The sequence below is a fragment of the Protomyctophum parallelum genome, assembly GCF_964188405.1.
Source record: "Protomyctophum parallelum genome assembly, chromosome: 17".
Lineage (NCBI taxonomy): Eukaryota > Metazoa > Chordata > Actinopteri > Myctophiformes > Myctophidae > Protomyctophum > Protomyctophum parallelum.
In genome coordinates, this window is record NC_139719.1 from 37,202,800 (window position 1) to 37,219,989 (window position 17,190).

The window sequence follows — 17,190 nt, forward strand, 5'->3', positions numbered from 1 at the left end:
CTCTCCTCAGCCGGTTTGAGGACAAATCTAACACGGTAATTTACCACGGCAAGGATCATCTCACCTGTTGGCAGTGGCATGTCTCTGATGGCATTCACCTTAAGAGGGTCTGGTTTCAGGCCAGTGGTTTTGAGCCTATAACCAAAGTAGCTCACCTCAGACACACAGTTCACAACACTTCTTTGCGTTCAAACTCATCCGTCTTTCTCTGATTTGGTTGCGCATGGTTCTGAGGTTGCATTCTTCGTTTAACCACACAGCAATGTTATACACAATGTCATTCCTTTAGGCTTTGGTATGTCTCATCAACCACGCTCATGTTGAGCAGACCAAAGGGAAGCCTGAGACAACGGTATCTGCCAAATATTTTGGGTAATGTAGTAATGTAGGTAATGTAAACAGTGATGACTCCTCACTCAGCTTAACAACCCAGTAACCCGATCGTCTGCCCATCCGTGTCTGTATGTCCGAGCACGGAAAACACCTAAAGTGGCCAGTACAGTACAGCACAGAGTAAAGTGGCACAGAGTACACTACAGTACGTGCCCTGTTCCGGGGACCCCCACACAGACCCCCCCTGAGGACCCCCACAATCCACATGGTAACTCTGTCATTTCTCGACCTTTTCGGACGTGTGGCAGCTCGCGAGAACCGGACCGGCCCCCTGTGCGCATTCCTGGGGGTCTGGATGTTCCGGGTACCCCCCGGGGACCCACACAGGGTAACTCATTTCTCAACCGTTTCAGACACGGGGCGGCTCATCCTGGGGGTCTGGATGTTCTGGGGACAATAACAATAAATGTATAGTTGCATCACGTAGTTCACACAGGTGTGATTTTTTCTCCTCAGTGGGCTGACTGATCGATAGATAGATAGATAGATAGATAGATAGATAGATAGATAGATAGATAGATAGATAAATACTTTATTTGTCCTTTCGGAATTTTGTTCTGTGCCAAGCAGTCATCAGGATACAAAAAACACATACCGGTATACAATGAAAACAGATCACACAATACATTGACAAGACAATAAAAGAAACAAATGCTAACAAAAGGCTACTAGTTCCAAGAGGCATCGCATTACATTTTATGCACAGAACTGAGATGGGGCCTGCTTGTTCATAAGTCCTATACTTATGGGAACAAACGATCTTAAAGCCCTAGCCTGCAGAGAAGGCACAGTGTACCGTCGCCCTGATGGTAAAAGATGGTATTGGCTGTGTACAGTAACTGGTGTGTTTGTTCTATCCCTTAAGCCTTGCAATGTTTTTTTTAAATATCAAAGTAATGACGGTGACACTTGACAGCCATGAGTAAATCAATAAAACACTTTACACTGTACATAGTTGGGAAGATGAAATGTCTCTTCAGACTGATACAATAAGACAGTAGGGTCTTATTTCAAACACAAAATGTCAAAAGGAAACAGGAAAAGTTCACAGAGCAAAGTGCAACAGATTGTGTGACATATGATTTTCAGACAACCGTAATCCCTAGAAGAGTTGTGTGGCTCTCTGTTACAGGGCTTTCACTTCTAGTGAGTTTTACTAGTTGACCAGTTGCCTAGTTTACTAGTCGACTTTAACTACCTATTTTATTTAATAATATTTGTACATTTACATTGGTGACTAGCCTTCTAGCTGATCTTAATTGTTTTCTTATCAACTAGTCAACTAGTACCAACAAGGTCAACTAGTGGTTTTACTAGTCGACTAGTTGAATAGTCGACTCTGTTATGCTTACCGTGAAATTGTCAAAATGTCATTCTGATCCTTTTCCTCCTTAGTGTCGTGTTGTCCTGTCCTTTTCATGACATCACTGGAAGAATAAATTCAGCCGGTTCACTCTCCAGACAAATCAATGCAGAACAGTTTAGGGCTTTGTGGATGTGTGTAATTGGAAAATAAACCGGCAGTATTTTCTGTAGAAATGGTCAGTAATCCTGAAGCTGTGTTGGCCTCTGATGTCTTCCATTCTATCCAGAGAATAAAAAAGCGGATTTGCCCATGTCTTTGTTGTCAACCTTTGCAGACACTGATTAGCCATGCTACCTAGCTCTTGTGATGTGGCTGTATGTTTTTCCTCGGGGGTGGGGGGGGGGGGGGACTTCAATGCAGTAAAACCTCGGAGAGGGATTCTTTAGAAATATGTTATTTGTGCATGGTTCTCTTTTGAGACAGCAAGAAAGTTGAGAGGGACAAACAGTTTGGTGGAACATGCCGCTGGTCATACAAACCAACTTTAGCAGCAGATGTAGACAGTCGGGTCTTAACCTTATCTGCCCTCTCCTCTCTAACGCTCGATCTCTCACTTTCTTTCTCTAGCTCACAGAGTTGTGCAATATAGGTCATAGTTATAGTGTCTTTTCTACAGTTCTGTCTGTGTTTTTCCTCCTCCTTGCCCTGAAGGGAATCTTAATCAGGGTGTCATAGCTCGGATGAATGGCCATGCCGTGATGTTGTTGTTTGTTGGCTGACATAAAGATCTCAGGAATAAGGAAAGTAAACCTAAAATGCCACGCTTTGGTGTATGCCAGGATTTATAGAAACGTGGTAATTATGGTTTTGGTAACTGTGGAAACAGACTGTAACAAAATTAGAAAGATAATTCATTTGAAGGTTATTTTAATTGAGATGAGCAGATGTTTCTCTTTTTTGCTTGTACTCATGGGGTAAAACAATATTTCACAGTTATTAGGTTTTAGGGTCTCTCTTTTGAGGAGGAATGACTGCATTTTCCCTTTCAATGTGAAGTAAATCAAATTTACATTAATTCTGTATGATGTAGTAGATGCCATCTTGACCAGCCTTTAGCAAATAGAAATACGAGTGACGATAAGAAGTTAGGAACGCAGCAGAGGAGGATAGGAGTGTGTGTGTGTGTGTGTGTGTGTGTGTGTGTGTGTGTGTGTGTGTGTCTGTGTAGCCTACGTTTTGTAATATCTTTGCCCCACCGCACACCGCACGAATATATATTTTGGGAGTCGGGAAAATACAGAGGTGGGTGTCCTCAATGGTAGCTACGACACACACACACACACACACACACACACACACACACACACACACACACACACACACACACACACACACACACATTCATTCATTCTGTTCAGATTAAATAAATAAAAGCAATCTGTTTTTATCTAATCTGGGCTTCCAGTCTGAACATAGCCTCTGTCTCTATCCATCTCTCTGCAGGATGCCAAGTTCGTAGAGGAGCGTAGAAAACAGCTTCAGGTTTACCTGCGTATGGTGATGAACAAAGTCATCCAAACACTGCCAGAATTCACTGCTAAACCCACCAAGGAGACCCTGCTGTCCCTGCTTCCCTTCTGCCTGTAAGTATGCACATAATAACAACAATAAGAACAATAAGGATAAGTGTTGAAACCTGCAACCGAGCCTGTTGGTCCTGCAGGTTGTGGCTGCAGTACCGCTAACAGCAGCAGTAAAACTGATCAGTCCCTGGTTGGGGAGGTCTTTGATGGGCCTACAGACTTCACTGACACACCGTCTGTGTCCTGGATGGAGGGAAGCTCATATACACGGATGCTCTAGGCTGGACCTACGTGTCCTGAGTCATATACTGTACTGTACCTGAAATACTTGAACCCCCTCACAGTTTCAGTGCTACTGTGACACACATTCAGACACATTGTGTTGGAGGGAATGCTGTTTCTGACTGACCAATCTGTTTCTGACTGCTCAGATGGTCCAGTCATGTCCTGCCAGTATTCACACCAATTTAACCTTCCTGTGACCAGTCATCGAGTGTGGCCAAATTCATTATTCATTTGGGAGTCCTTGCCATAAAAAATGTTGAGAGCCACTGATTAAGACTAATGTAGCACAAACCCGCTATTCCATGCCATTCACGTATGCATTTGCAAATAATGTAATTACATTGCTTGCTTACACGCTTGCTTACACGCCTAGTCGCCTACCCTGGGTGCCTGCATGCGTGCGTGCGTGCGTGCGTCTGTTGACAACAATTTACAATTTACAATTTAGGCATTTAGCAGACGCTCTTAATCCAGAGCGACTTACATTTAGGCAAGAACAAAAGCATGGGAATACATCACATAAAAGCATTTATCATGAAACATGCGTAAGCTAAGAAGGTAACAGTGGAATATCTATATGATGAAACTATACATACACTATACATAATAAACTATACATATTCACTACTATGCTATACATATGTACTATGGCGTGCTATGACTATATACAATACAATTATAGTGCTGTCTACATAACATGCTATAAGTCTAAGTCAAATGCTATCTAAGCCAACAGAAATTCTATCTAAGGGGTTAGGGTAAGTGCTATGGGCCATGATGGAGTCTGAAAAGGTGGGTTTTCAGGCTACGGCGGAAGATTGGGAGTGATGCTGCAGTTCTGACTGCAATGGGAAGTGCATTCCACAGTTTTGGAGCCAGAAGGGAGAAGAGTTTGGGACGTGTGGAGCGTTGTCCCGGCGTTTTTAGTGAGGGTACTTCCAGTTTCCCTGCGTTGGCTGATCTGAGTGCGCGGGAGGGTTTGTAGGGTTCAATCATACTTGTAAGATATGGGGGAGCCATACCTTTGGTTGCTTTGAATGCCAGCATCAGAGTTTTGTATTCTGTGCGGGCAGCGACCGGGAGCCAGTGGAGGGAGCGGAGCAGGGGGGAGACATGTGAGAATTTTGGCTGGTTGAAGACCAAGCGAGCTGCTGCATTTTGGATCAGCTGGAGAGGCTTAAGTGCACATGCTGGTAGGCCAACTAATCTCCAGCACTGTTGGCCCTATCTAAGTGAAACTGTGCACACACTCCCTGGATGCCCCAAATCATTCAGATTGGCCTGCTATAGTGCCACCAGGAAGCAGATTTTTGCTAAACACAATTTTTTATATCACGCCTACAGATTTTGTCTAAACATCACGCAAATCAGTACACTGTATCTCTTTAGTCGTGTGATCAGATGGATCTGTCTGTGACACACACACACACACACAGTGAAAAAAGAATCATTACATTTGTACATTATGGATAAATTGAACACTGATTTTACTGTGTAAAGTCTGCCTCAAGCTCCATCAATATCATATCTCTATTCTCCATACTGTACCTCCGCGATAAGAACATCAGTTTGCGTCGCGTGTCAAAATATTACGCTGACACATTTGAAATATAACGATGAGAAGTGACTGCTGTGTCAAAAGAATGGCACCAGGCCAAGTCATTGCTGCTACCCGAGCCGCTGTACAGCCTTACTTCTAAACGGTTTGCCAGAGTGCAATGCTTCGTTGTTTACACACTCATACACACACATGCATGCAGTGGTGTAAAGTAACCACTGTACTTAAAGGACAACTTTCGTTTTTTTCAACCAAGGTTCATGTTTTAGGTTGTTATTAGAGAAACTAAAAGGTGAGTCTTAATTTTTTTTCATTTGCTTCTTTCTTTCGTTTTAGGGATTTTAGCTCTTTTTGACAGGGGGGCGGGGGCATTCGAGCATGGGGCTAAATATGTATTTTTTTAACAAATTTCATGGTGATTTATTTATTTATTATTTACTATAGTCCTAATACACCCCAGGAAATTACATCTGGCCACAGCAGATCACAGGATCTACTGAATGTGAAGGTAGCCTACTGGGGGAAGGCTTATACTGTGTGTATAGGCTCAATATGTCAGTTTGTCACATTCAATAGATCCTGTGATCTTTTCTTTGAGTTACTTTTACTTTAGGTAGGCTAAGTGTTTCCATTTTTGGTACTTTATATCTCAGAGGCAAATATTGTACTTTTTACATATAGTTTTTTTTATAGTAGATTTAGTTTATTATTACAAAACATACTGTACATGAATCAATTATGCCCCGTTTTATACTTGTGGCTATTCTAAAATAGCCGTTCAAAAAGCAGACATTGGAACCCCCTTTTCCCCTGTGTTGGACGTAAGAGCTTTCCACCCGACAGCGACGATATGCTGATAACCACTAGAAAAGTACAATGCAATGTTACACAGAGATAAGTCAAATTGAGACATATCAGTCCACACAATGGCCTTTTTTGCCCGGTGGCAACCTTGCCGGCGTGATCATGAAACTCACCGTAGCCCCTGAGTTGTCTGTGTAACGGCATCACTGCACACTGATGGATGAAAGGATGATTAGTACATTCATTAGCGCAATGAGAGAGAGGAGGAGGACAGAGAGGATGGGGGGGGTTGAAAAAAGGAGAATGATGGAGTTGGAAGAGGAGTGGAGATGGAGGGGAGGTGAAGGAGAGAGGGAGAGGAAAGATGAAAGACGTTCGGTGCGGATGACAGAGAATGATAGAACATGAGAGATACGAGGAGATTGAATGAAGGACGAACGGAGGACAGGACATCAAGACGGTTGGGGGGGGGGGGCAGTAAAGGAAAAAATGCAGATTGAGAGAGAACATGAAAAAGACATGGAGGGTAAGAAAGACAATGGCAGAGACACATGAAGACAGAAGAAAGACAGACTGTGGAACTCATGCTGAGCTCTTCTGTACTGTTCTCAAAGGCCTACATGGCTGTCAGGTCTCCTTGATGTTGCAATGACCTACCTACACCGTACAGTACACCCCTGATCCGTGTGTGCGAGTGTGCATACACTATGTATATTAATACACTGAACCCCAAATTGCTCCTGATGTGCTGGTTGGTACCTTGCATGGCTTCCGCCGCAATCGGTGTGTGAATGGGTGAATGTAATGCACAATCTATGTAAAGCGCCTTGGATAAAGGCGCTATATAAATGCACCATTTACCATTTTTTATTTGTATGTGTGTGTGTATGCAGTACATGGAAGTGTGCATGTAGACTGTAGACTATACCGTGGTTCTTTTTAAAATGTCAATGACCTCTATAACTCTAAAGATAGCACATGTTAATAAGTTAACATTTAGATTAAAATGTACTATTTAGAATTGAGGTATGTCTGTGACCAGGGTCCAAACTTAACACCTGCCACAAGACGGGTGTCATCAGCATTTTCATTTCATCAGCAATTTCATCATTCATTTCATATGTCAGATGACATATGTGACATGTCATGTGTATGTACATTATGACCACTATACAGTATGTGGTACTATACCCATTATGTAATTTAATTTATATATAAGCACAAGTTGACAACTGTAACCGCTCTTCACTTTACAGTCACCATCTTCCACCCTCATCCACAGCACTGAAGCAGCAGCACTTTAACCCATTCTGAACGGGCACCCATTTTGGTGTTGGCATCATGTCATGCTTTAGCTATTGAAAAATAGCAGATCTACAAGCTCATATCGCGCCACCGAGTGGCGCGATACGAGCTTGTAGGTCACAGACTTATAGCATGTTATGTAGACAGCACTATAATTGTATTGTATATAGTCATAGCACGCCATAGTACATATGTATAGCATAGTAGTGAATATGTATAGTTTATTATGTATAGTGTATGTATAGTTGTGTATGTATAGTCATATAGATATTCCGCTGTTACCTTCTTAGCTTACGCATGTTTCATGATAAATGCTTTTATGTGATGTATTCCCATGCTTTTGTTCTTGCCTAAATGTAAGTCGCTCTGGATTAAGAGCGTCTGCTAAATGCCTAAATTGTAAATTGTAAATTGTAGGTCTGCTATTTTTGAAAAATCGAAGAACGACTGTGACATTTTTAGAATCTGATCTCAGGTCAGAATGGGTCAATCAGACCAGTGTGTGTCCAGTGGAAACCTTTCCACGAATCTGATCTCAGATCAGAATGGGTTAAGACATATCCTCTCAGACTGTGTGCCCCAGACAACCGCTGTACGCTTAGCACACAGTTGTTGCCGCTGAGCACTGTGCAGTGTGCACACTCATGCAGTGTGATGGCTCACTGAGCACTGTGCAGTGTGCACACTCATGCAGTGTGATGGCTCATCGTATTGACATGCAGCAGTGAGAGCACAGGGTGGGTGGGGGTCCAGAGACCTCTGTTTCAGCGTCAACAGCATTTTGTCACTCTACTGACTTCAAAATGAGGATTTGTCAAAGGGATAATCACTTGCTCTCTGTGGCCTTTTACTGCCGCAGTCAGGGCAGATAATAGGCTGGGTTCTGTATTCTTTTCAGTGCAATAACAACCAACGTTAGAGTTTAGACTTTGGGGGTCACTGCTTTTTGTCCACTTTACTTAATACCCTAGCCCTACATCAGTGGCATGCACACAGGCCTGTGCACATGTACTGCATTTGAGGAAAGGCCTGGGTATGTACTGTATGTGTTGGAGGGAGAGAGAAAGGGTTGGAGAGGTAATATGCGAGTCAGGCCACACTTTGTAATACCCTGTATGCACCTTTTGCACTAATCCACTTACACTCAATTTGATCCACATCCATGCTTGTGTTATGTACCTGTTCAATGTAATTAATTATGCCTCCCTCCAGTGTAACTATTAGCCTTCCAACAGTCATTTCTCCCTGAAAAGTCATCAGCTTTGTTGTACTACTGAAGTAGGATTACCATCACATACTGGGAGGCAGAAAAAATAAATCCATAATTTATGTAGCTGCTTTTTTTATTTGTGTAAATTAGTTAGTTTTCTGTTTCCACACGGCGTCTTGTTCCCAATTTTATATCCGTTTCTGCTGATACCAGTCCCCATCGCATAACTGTTTTTGCAGACCGACCTTGGTCAAATTCCTATCAAACCAGACTCGACTGAACTTACTTGTTGGAAATGGTGACACGGGAATAAACTATGGATTGAAGTAGACTAAGTAAAACGTGTCTTATTTCTTTGTGGTGCTATTGAGGGAAAAGTTAAAATAGTTTCACAAAAGGCAGAAGAATATCGCAGAAAAGGTGGTTGTGATTTTAAAATAGTATTTACTTTTGTTGTGGCCCTTGTGACCACAGGTATCCTGTGTTACCATGCATATCAGAAGAATAGGACCCCCCCTCTTGGGAACAAGACGCTGTGTGGAAACGGAAAACTATCTAATTTACTCAAATAAAAAGTAGCTACATAAATTATGAATTTATTTTTCCAAAATAAAGACGCTAGAGTGCCTAGCATATAAGGGAGATTTTACTCCCGCCTTCCATTTACCCCCAAAACCGGGAGGTGAAATGTTCCATTACTACCTCGCGCTAATACAGTCGGGTCTCTCTTTAGAAGCGTTAATATTCCAAAGATGCATGCTGCAAGTCAGAAATTAGAAAAGATTATTAATTAACATTTTTATTTCTTAAATTTAAAAATGTATTTATTTTATTATTATTCCAGAGACACCCCCCAGGCCAATGAAGGAGGGGCCAAGACAGCACGTTCCAAAGCCTCGTCACGGTTCCCCAGACTTGGCCGCAGTCGCAACCAGGAGGCCCGGCCGGAACCCCAAAGCGGTGACCTGTAGAACCTCTGAATGTTTTCACCCTTTGACCTAATTTCTAATAGGTTGACAATGAGGACGTCCCTAAAGTATGTGTACAGCCTGTGGACTTGACACACAGCAGAGGTAAGAATGAGCTGACGGTGAGTCTGGATATCAGGGGGGGCTTCTGACAGACTCACATATCCTCCGGAGCTAGAGAGGCAATCTAGGAGAAGATGCTACGTCCTCAGTGGAAGACATGTCTTGTGGTGTTTTTCCGGGCTGTGGGAAGGCTAAATAATTCTCCTTGTTTGTCTATAGTTGGAACCCCATCCTAGTACGAATTACCTCATAGGGAGTCAAAAGAGGACTCACTCTGCACATGGACGAGTTGGAACTCAACAAGGAGTCCTATTCTGCTCGTTTTTTGAATGAAACTGTACTATGGTCACGGTGCCATGGGGGGTGGGGGATTCATCCACTACTACTCTTGAAAAATGATTTTCAATACATTTTTTTTAATCATAATTTTTTGGCAAATGCATTACAGTGCCATACAATTTTGACGCCACAGACCAAATTCTCTGTCACCGTGGACTACCAATGGACGGCAGGCGGACATTCCACTTGTCTTCTTTCATCATGTTATTGCAGAAAACATACTGTACTGTCACACAAGGATGTCCATCAAGGGTTAGACTCAAGGATACAGCCAGTGCTCATAAGGATTCTCAGAATAGGTCTATTGTGCTGTTGTTATGTTACGATTGAACATTTTAACAATGACTAAACACTTGAGATGCTGCTTGTTAGAGTGTGTGGTTGGGGGAGGGGTGTTGTTGAATGTCAAGTTTGTGCGAAACAGAAACACGCATATGTGTTGTATTACCCAAGGGTAATTGGAGTACTCCTGATTTGACTGTTTTTTTTAAACTTTATTTGAAGGTTTGTTCACGAGGCGGTAAACATCATTTATTGTCTCTACGAGGCAAAGAGAACAAATTAGACATGTGGGTTGTAATTACAGCCCTCAGTCTGCTGTTGTTTTTACAATACACAACTTTGTAATTATTCATAATCACACAGGTAAAATGGTTAACACTGCACACTGTATTTACAGCCAATTCCAATGTGATGGCATTAGATTGGGGTGCTTGTGACCAGATCTTTTATGGCCCAAATCTCCAAATGGAATGAGAACTGGGAAGGAAATAGAATATAAAGGGAAACGTACTCCCATTCCTCTACACAATGACAGTCAACAGGACCCTTGTAGCAGGGTATTCAAGCTCCAGTTGCTCTACTTGTCCTGGTCAGTAGCAAACAGTAGACATGTCATCATACTGGGCAGCTCCCACTATAGGTGTCAAACTGTGTGTTATCGTTTTAATGTGAGGCAGGGCATTGTTGAGAAAGTGCAATCATGCACAGTCAACCCACCCTGGATTTAAACTTGAAAGTTTAAAGAAATGTAGCCGCAAAGTGGAGATGCAGAGGTTCAAGACAGCACGGACTGTAAGCAGTTGAAAGGGGTCTAGACCTCTGTGCTGGGCCCCAACATTTTGTGGCAGTGCCATCACCCCCTACTGTTCAATGACCAACATGCTCATACAGCTTAATTGATCATATCCACCTTGTTTGGTGAGGTTTGGACAAACTGACATTGATTTGGCCTTCCGTTATAGTAGCACCATTAGGCTGATTGTGATCATTGTGCAAGTAATGCACACAACTTCAAATCATTGGTGAAAAGTTTACCATTGACCATCTCGTGGAAATGTGCCATACCATGAGAGAATTAGAAAAACCAGCACAAAATCAATAGTGATTCTATTGGGGATTAGTTAGGCAATGAGTTAAATGCTACAGTAAATGGTCTGCATTTCTTTAGCACCTTTAGAGCAGTTAGGGGTTCAGTGTCTTCAACAGGACACTTCAACACATACCCAGGAGGAGCCAGGGATAGAACCTGCTCTACCTGCTGGGCCACTGCCACCCGATCTGAGACAAAGCAAGACCACGTCATATAAACGCTGAATCAAAACATATGAAACATGAACAGTCGCGGTTTCAATTACTTGTTTTCGCTGCGGTTGCATTCTAACAAATAATATAACAAAGTGTTCACATAATCAGTTACTATTCTAATAATAATAATGTTAAACTTTGCATAAGGAGAAGAGACTGGAGCAGCACGGACATTTAGAGCCTTTTATTTGGGTGCTGAGTATACAAAACGACTAACGTTTCGACCTTGCGGTCTTCATCAGAGTCATGACAATGTTAAACTTTATTTGTATAGCACCTTTCATACAAAACTTAAAGCTAAAAACTAAGTGCTTTACATCAAAAAGAAAACAGCTAAAATTCTTAAGTAAAGCACATGATAATTAAGTTAAATTGAAAATGAATTGCCTTAAAATGGTGAGAAATGGTGCTATAGACAGGCTAGGTTAAAAATATGTTTTTTCTTTTCACACGTTTAACGATGTCAAGTGAGCCTGCCTCTCTAATCTCTTTAGGAGAGAAGTGTTCCGTACTTTGAGAGCATAATTGAAGAAATATACATCTCCAATTTTCTTTTGGGTAGAGCATATCTAGCAAGCCTGCTGTAGCGGATGTACCCATTGAGAGCTTTATAAAGGAGTAGAGCCTTTGTAGTCTAGCTAGACTGGAGTGTTGTGTTCTCTGTAATAGACCCAGTACCGTGGCACACCACCACAGTTTTTGGTGACATTCTAGGAATAGCCTTTCTTTGGATATGCAGCGCAACAGCGGGGACATGGCATCATTTTATATTTATACATGTGTCAATCAATGCTGTCACATTAATAATGTAGCCTACAGTAACAAGCATTTCCATTCTGTATACTTATACTCTCATAGTTGGTAAGCAAAGTGTGTGGTCAGTTACTTACTTACCTGTATGTATTACCATGCAATAGATGTCTTTATGCACAATGTGACAACATTTTTAACCTGCTCTACCAAAATCAGCTGAAGGTCATTATTTTAATTATTGTAAACATAGAGTGAGATACTAACAATGCTAGCAGAAATTAAGACACAAATATGTTTTTTTCAACAGCACTTAAATGAGCTGTCTCAGGCACTTACAGGGCACAGGGGGCAAAGTTCCTGCCCACCACCCAGGGAAATGCCTCACTGTCAGAGAAGATAGGTGTTGTCCTCCCACATGAAAAACTGTAGGGGTTCGCAGTGACTACGCGTGACTGGGGAAATTCAGGAACGACTCAAGCTAAAAAGAACTATCTCTGATTGATGTTGGTAGAGCAGGTCCTGCTCAAAACCAAGTTTAAGGACCCATCAAAGCAACTGACTCAAAACTGGGAAGTGTCCACAATGATTTATTTTGTATTTATTTTAAACCTTTTTTTACTGCCTGTATTTGGATAGTATAGTAGAGAATGACAGGAAACGAGGACCACGCAGTAAAGTTGACAGGCTCTGTATATGCGCCTTAACCACTAGGCTTCAGCGCCCCGTGTTCACAATGATTTTATCGAGAGAGAGAGAGAACAGTGACATTTTCAGAGGCCTAGAATATACAGTAAACAGGAATTGAGATGAGGAGGGCGTACAGCAATTTATTTACCGGTAATCATTATTTATTTAACTGATATACAGTATCAAGACACTCCCAGCTTTTGGTTCCGATGAATTCCAGCTGTTTTGAATGCAATGATTGCTTCCACTTCTTAACCTGCCACCAGGACATCTCACTTCAGTGCAGACTTTTCCTAGACAGCCTGGACACCAGTAACGGGGACAGGAGCCAACGTGGGGAAATGGCATGATTTTATTCTATTGAGAGACGCAGCCAGTGTTCACTTCCCACCATGCCATGCCATGCCATGCCATGCCATGCCTGTTCTCATAAGCTTTTCTGTGTTCTTTGCCTTAGCTCAGCAGTACAGCCTTACAGTATGTGTCAGTGTCATAGTGAAGCTGGTCTGAACAATAAAGCAGTACAACATCTACTGTACATACAGTAACATTGGCTCTGCTTGTTATTGTTGTGTGCGTGTACGCGTGCGCGTAAGAGCGTAGTAAGTAGTAACCCCTATGCATTTGTGCAATCATGCATGCTTAGGTACAGAGGTGTGTACTGTATGTATGTAAGAACATTAGTGCATGCATGTATTAAAGTGTGCGTATGTGTTTTGTAGGGATAGGGTAACGCATCGATGCTTGCACTGTACATGCATGGATGGATGGATGAATGGATGAAGAGATTCAGTTTAAAATTCTGTATTATATTCTTAAACTTACAAGAATGTGCCTCTAAGTGCATCTGTTTTATTGCGGCTTTTTCCAACCTAGCCCAAATGGTGTTATTAACCTTCTTCTTCTTTTTTTTTAACTCTACCCTACTATTTTGGAAAAGCACAGTCCTCTGTATTTCATTCGGTGGTGGCCTGTAAATGTTCATTGTCTATGACCAGAACATTGGTGACAGCATTCACAATGTGGATGGGCGCTCTTACTGTATGTTAGACTAACATATATAGTGTTTTATACTTGTAGCTGCAGTTGAAGCCATTTCAACTTGGATTTCAAAATGTCGTAGCAGTTCCAAATCTCTGCTGTCGGGAAGAAACCACCTATAACTCCAAAATGTTCATTCTTCAGGAAATGAAGAAACCCTTATATTTTGAAAACAAAGCAATACTGCCTCATCAAAGTTTCTGCTGTGACTTTATATATTGTCAATTACTTGCAATGAGAGGGGGAGAGGTGGTGGAGTTAGTTGTTTTAGCAGACAGTTTGAGGGACCAATGGAGTTGAAGTGTAAAAAGGGTGTTCAATAGAACTGATTTATACAAAACCTCAGAAATGCCATAGCTCGCCCTCACTCAAAAATTGACTTGGGCGATTTCCTCCCGACAGCAACAAAATGTGAAACGTCAGACTGCTTTCTATCTTCATGTCACACGGCTTCCATTGATAATGGTAGCCTGTTGCTTTGTAGCTGCCTGTATGAACACATCTACTGTCAAAGCTTCATCCCACAAAGCAGACAGGTCAGCACGTTGTTGTTCCTCCAACTCATAGTGGGAGACAAGCAAAGGGAGAGCAGACAGAGAAAGCACAACCTCCAAACCCTGACTCTGACTTGGCTCTGGCAGGTGGTGATTCAACCTCAGCAAGACTCAGAGGGCATGTCACAGCCAGAGTATTTCCAATTTTCGGTATTTTTAAGAACAAAGGGAGTCTACCAATGCGCCTCAAGCCTGAAACGGTGCTTCACAGGTACAAGGACATGAGTTGCATAAGGAGAAGAGACTGGAGCAGCACGGACATTTAGAGCCTTTTATTAGCTGCTAAGTATACAAAAAAACGAAAAACGACTTAACGTTTCGACCTTGCGGTCTTCAGTCAGTATTTTTACTTGTACTACATTTCAGAGGCAAATATTATACTTTATAAATATGATCCTTCCCCATCCATCCTTCCTCTTCGATGTCTCCCTTTTGACTGATACCTGTCCATTCAAACTCTATAGACAGGCCTGCCCCAAAGTTATTAGTGCAGCCGGTGAAAACAGCCGGTTCTCAACAGGCCCGAGAATTAAGGCCTGGTCTTACCTGGCCCTCATCAAACCCTGTACACTCAAGACACTGCCCCCGCTGCCACCCTTAGATCTCCATATATGGAGCTGACCTGTTCTGACATTCCATATGTTGATCTGACCTCATCAAACCCTGTACACAAGACACGCTCCCTATATGGCCTGTACAGAATTCATTCCATATGTTGATCTGACCACCATCACCCTTTAGGGCGAGGTCGCTTCTCGCCCTCAGGCGTCTTACTGGTAAACATACGTACAGGATAAGTACCGTGACATTCCAGGAGGTGTAGGCAGCAATGCTTTGTGTTTTCTAGCTGATTGTGCCATTGACCCTGTGATGAAAGGTTTTAAATGATCATAGTTGTCAGTTTCCATCTCATCATAGTCAGGTTGCGTACAGCGTGAGCCACTAAAGCATACCAAAACCGAAAAGGATTTGCCCGAGAACCCGATTTGACATTATCCAAAATGTAGATTTGGACATGAGGACAGCTCCTCAACTGAAATGGTTTTAATCACTAAACCTGTTTCCAAAACAGCCTTAATATCAGGCTTGATCACCAACATCAACCCCATAATGTTCATTTGGGTTGTGTATGTTTTTAATGATGGCATATCAACAAAATCAGAATCGAGTCTATAACTACAACAGCTGTTACTAAAAAGGAACTGAGGAAATCACAGTGGCAGGCGCATACAAAATGAAGCAGACAATGGACCCAACAGGAAGCGCATGCAGTGATAACAATACCAAAACACAAATGAGGCTAAACCAGCCCCAAGGAGTTTTCATACTAACTGCCTCGCCAAATAATTAACCACTTCTAATCTTCATGCAGCTTGTGGCGTGTTTTAAGCTCTGTAGTAGTGATGTGAACTATCATTCATTTCAGTTCATTAAAAAGAACCGTTCATTTCGGTCATTTGGTACTCCCAGAATCTCCCTGCACAGACCCAGTCAGCAGAGCCATTCGAGTCAGCATAAGTCGTTCACCTTTCATACTTAACAGCGCAACGCTACGTGACACCATACTTTGATTCTATTGGCCGAGTCACTTCAGGCAATGGGATTGTTGTTTTGCGAGGGATGGGATGATTGTCAATCTCTCTACTAGTAGTCTAGCACAGTTAGAGCATTGGATATTTACGCTCATAATGGCTAAATACGGCATTAAAAAAATATGAATTTCTGTCCAATATCATAATATCATATTAGTTTGAAACTTAGTTGATCTGGGGTTTTTTAAGGGTAAAGGTCACTGCACACAGAGTGCGCTTTTCTGAATTTTCGCTGCGTTTCTCCGTCGGTTTTCCGAAAAACGCGTCCAGTGTGCAACCACCTTAACTGTTGCATTGTGGCAGAGTCAAACGACTCGCGATCTCCCACAGTCACCATGCCCCCTGTGACCCCAATATGTTGCCTTCTCCCGGCCATAATTTCGGGTTTACACTCCCTGTCCTGTCTGGATCACCAGGGCTCCAAATGAGCTAGTAATTCTCATAATTTCAATGAATAAGCATAAACAAACTATTCCACATGAACAATGTTGGTAAAACTGGTTTATTGATTGATTGAAAATTGTATTTACAGTTTGTAGAATGGGTACACTACAGTAGTGTACAGACTATTACGTCTGTTCACTAGTTTAGCTGGCGCCTGGCGGACATGGAGCGGTCGGTCACAGCACTTTGTTCAGAGTGAACCACTAGTTCATTTGATTAGTTTGTTCATGACCGACACAACACTTCTCTGTAGACCATTGGGTTTGAAAAAGCAACCTGCAAGCAGTCACTTTAGTCACTATAACCATGCTGCCACAACACTATCAGAAAGGGAGGGGGGCACTATAATAGCCTTTAACAGGGAAAACCCCAAATCACTGTGCCCAAGGTGGCAACACTTAGGGACTTAGGGACCACGGCAAGTCATCTCCCAAGGAGAGAATAATTAAATAAGTTCCTAGAGGTCATGGTTTACAGTCGATGCGGAGCATTTATATAAAGTATTACACAAATCTCAGAGATGGATGGGTTAGAAATGACTTGGTGGTGGTATATTTAAATTCAAATGCATTCACTGACGTGCCATTGAATACCAGAGAATGCAAATCACCTCATGAATAAAACCTCACATGGACAGTCTTACTGTAACACCCTGAGGTCAAATTAAGACTGAATGAATTTTCCCCTCAAGTAGCACCTTGCCAACACTTCTCCTGCT

The 17,190-nt window shown here is 42.2% G+C and overlaps 1 protein-coding gene across 1 annotated transcript in view; it reads left to right on the forward strand.

Annotated features, from left to right (window-relative positions):
* Positions 1–13,323, forward strand: part of snx29 (sorting nexin 29) — a 161,455-nt gene extending 148,132 nt beyond the window's left edge. The window contains exons 20-21 of the mRNA XM_083787959.1: positions 3,203–3,342; positions 9,289–13,323. Coding sequence (XP_083644085.1) covers positions 3,203–3,342; positions 9,289–9,415 — 267 coding nt within the window. The 3' untranslated portion in view covers positions 9,416–13,323. The remainder of the gene's footprint in view (positions 1–3,202; positions 3,343–9,288) is intronic.
* Positions 13,324–17,190: the final 3,867 nt, after the last annotated feature.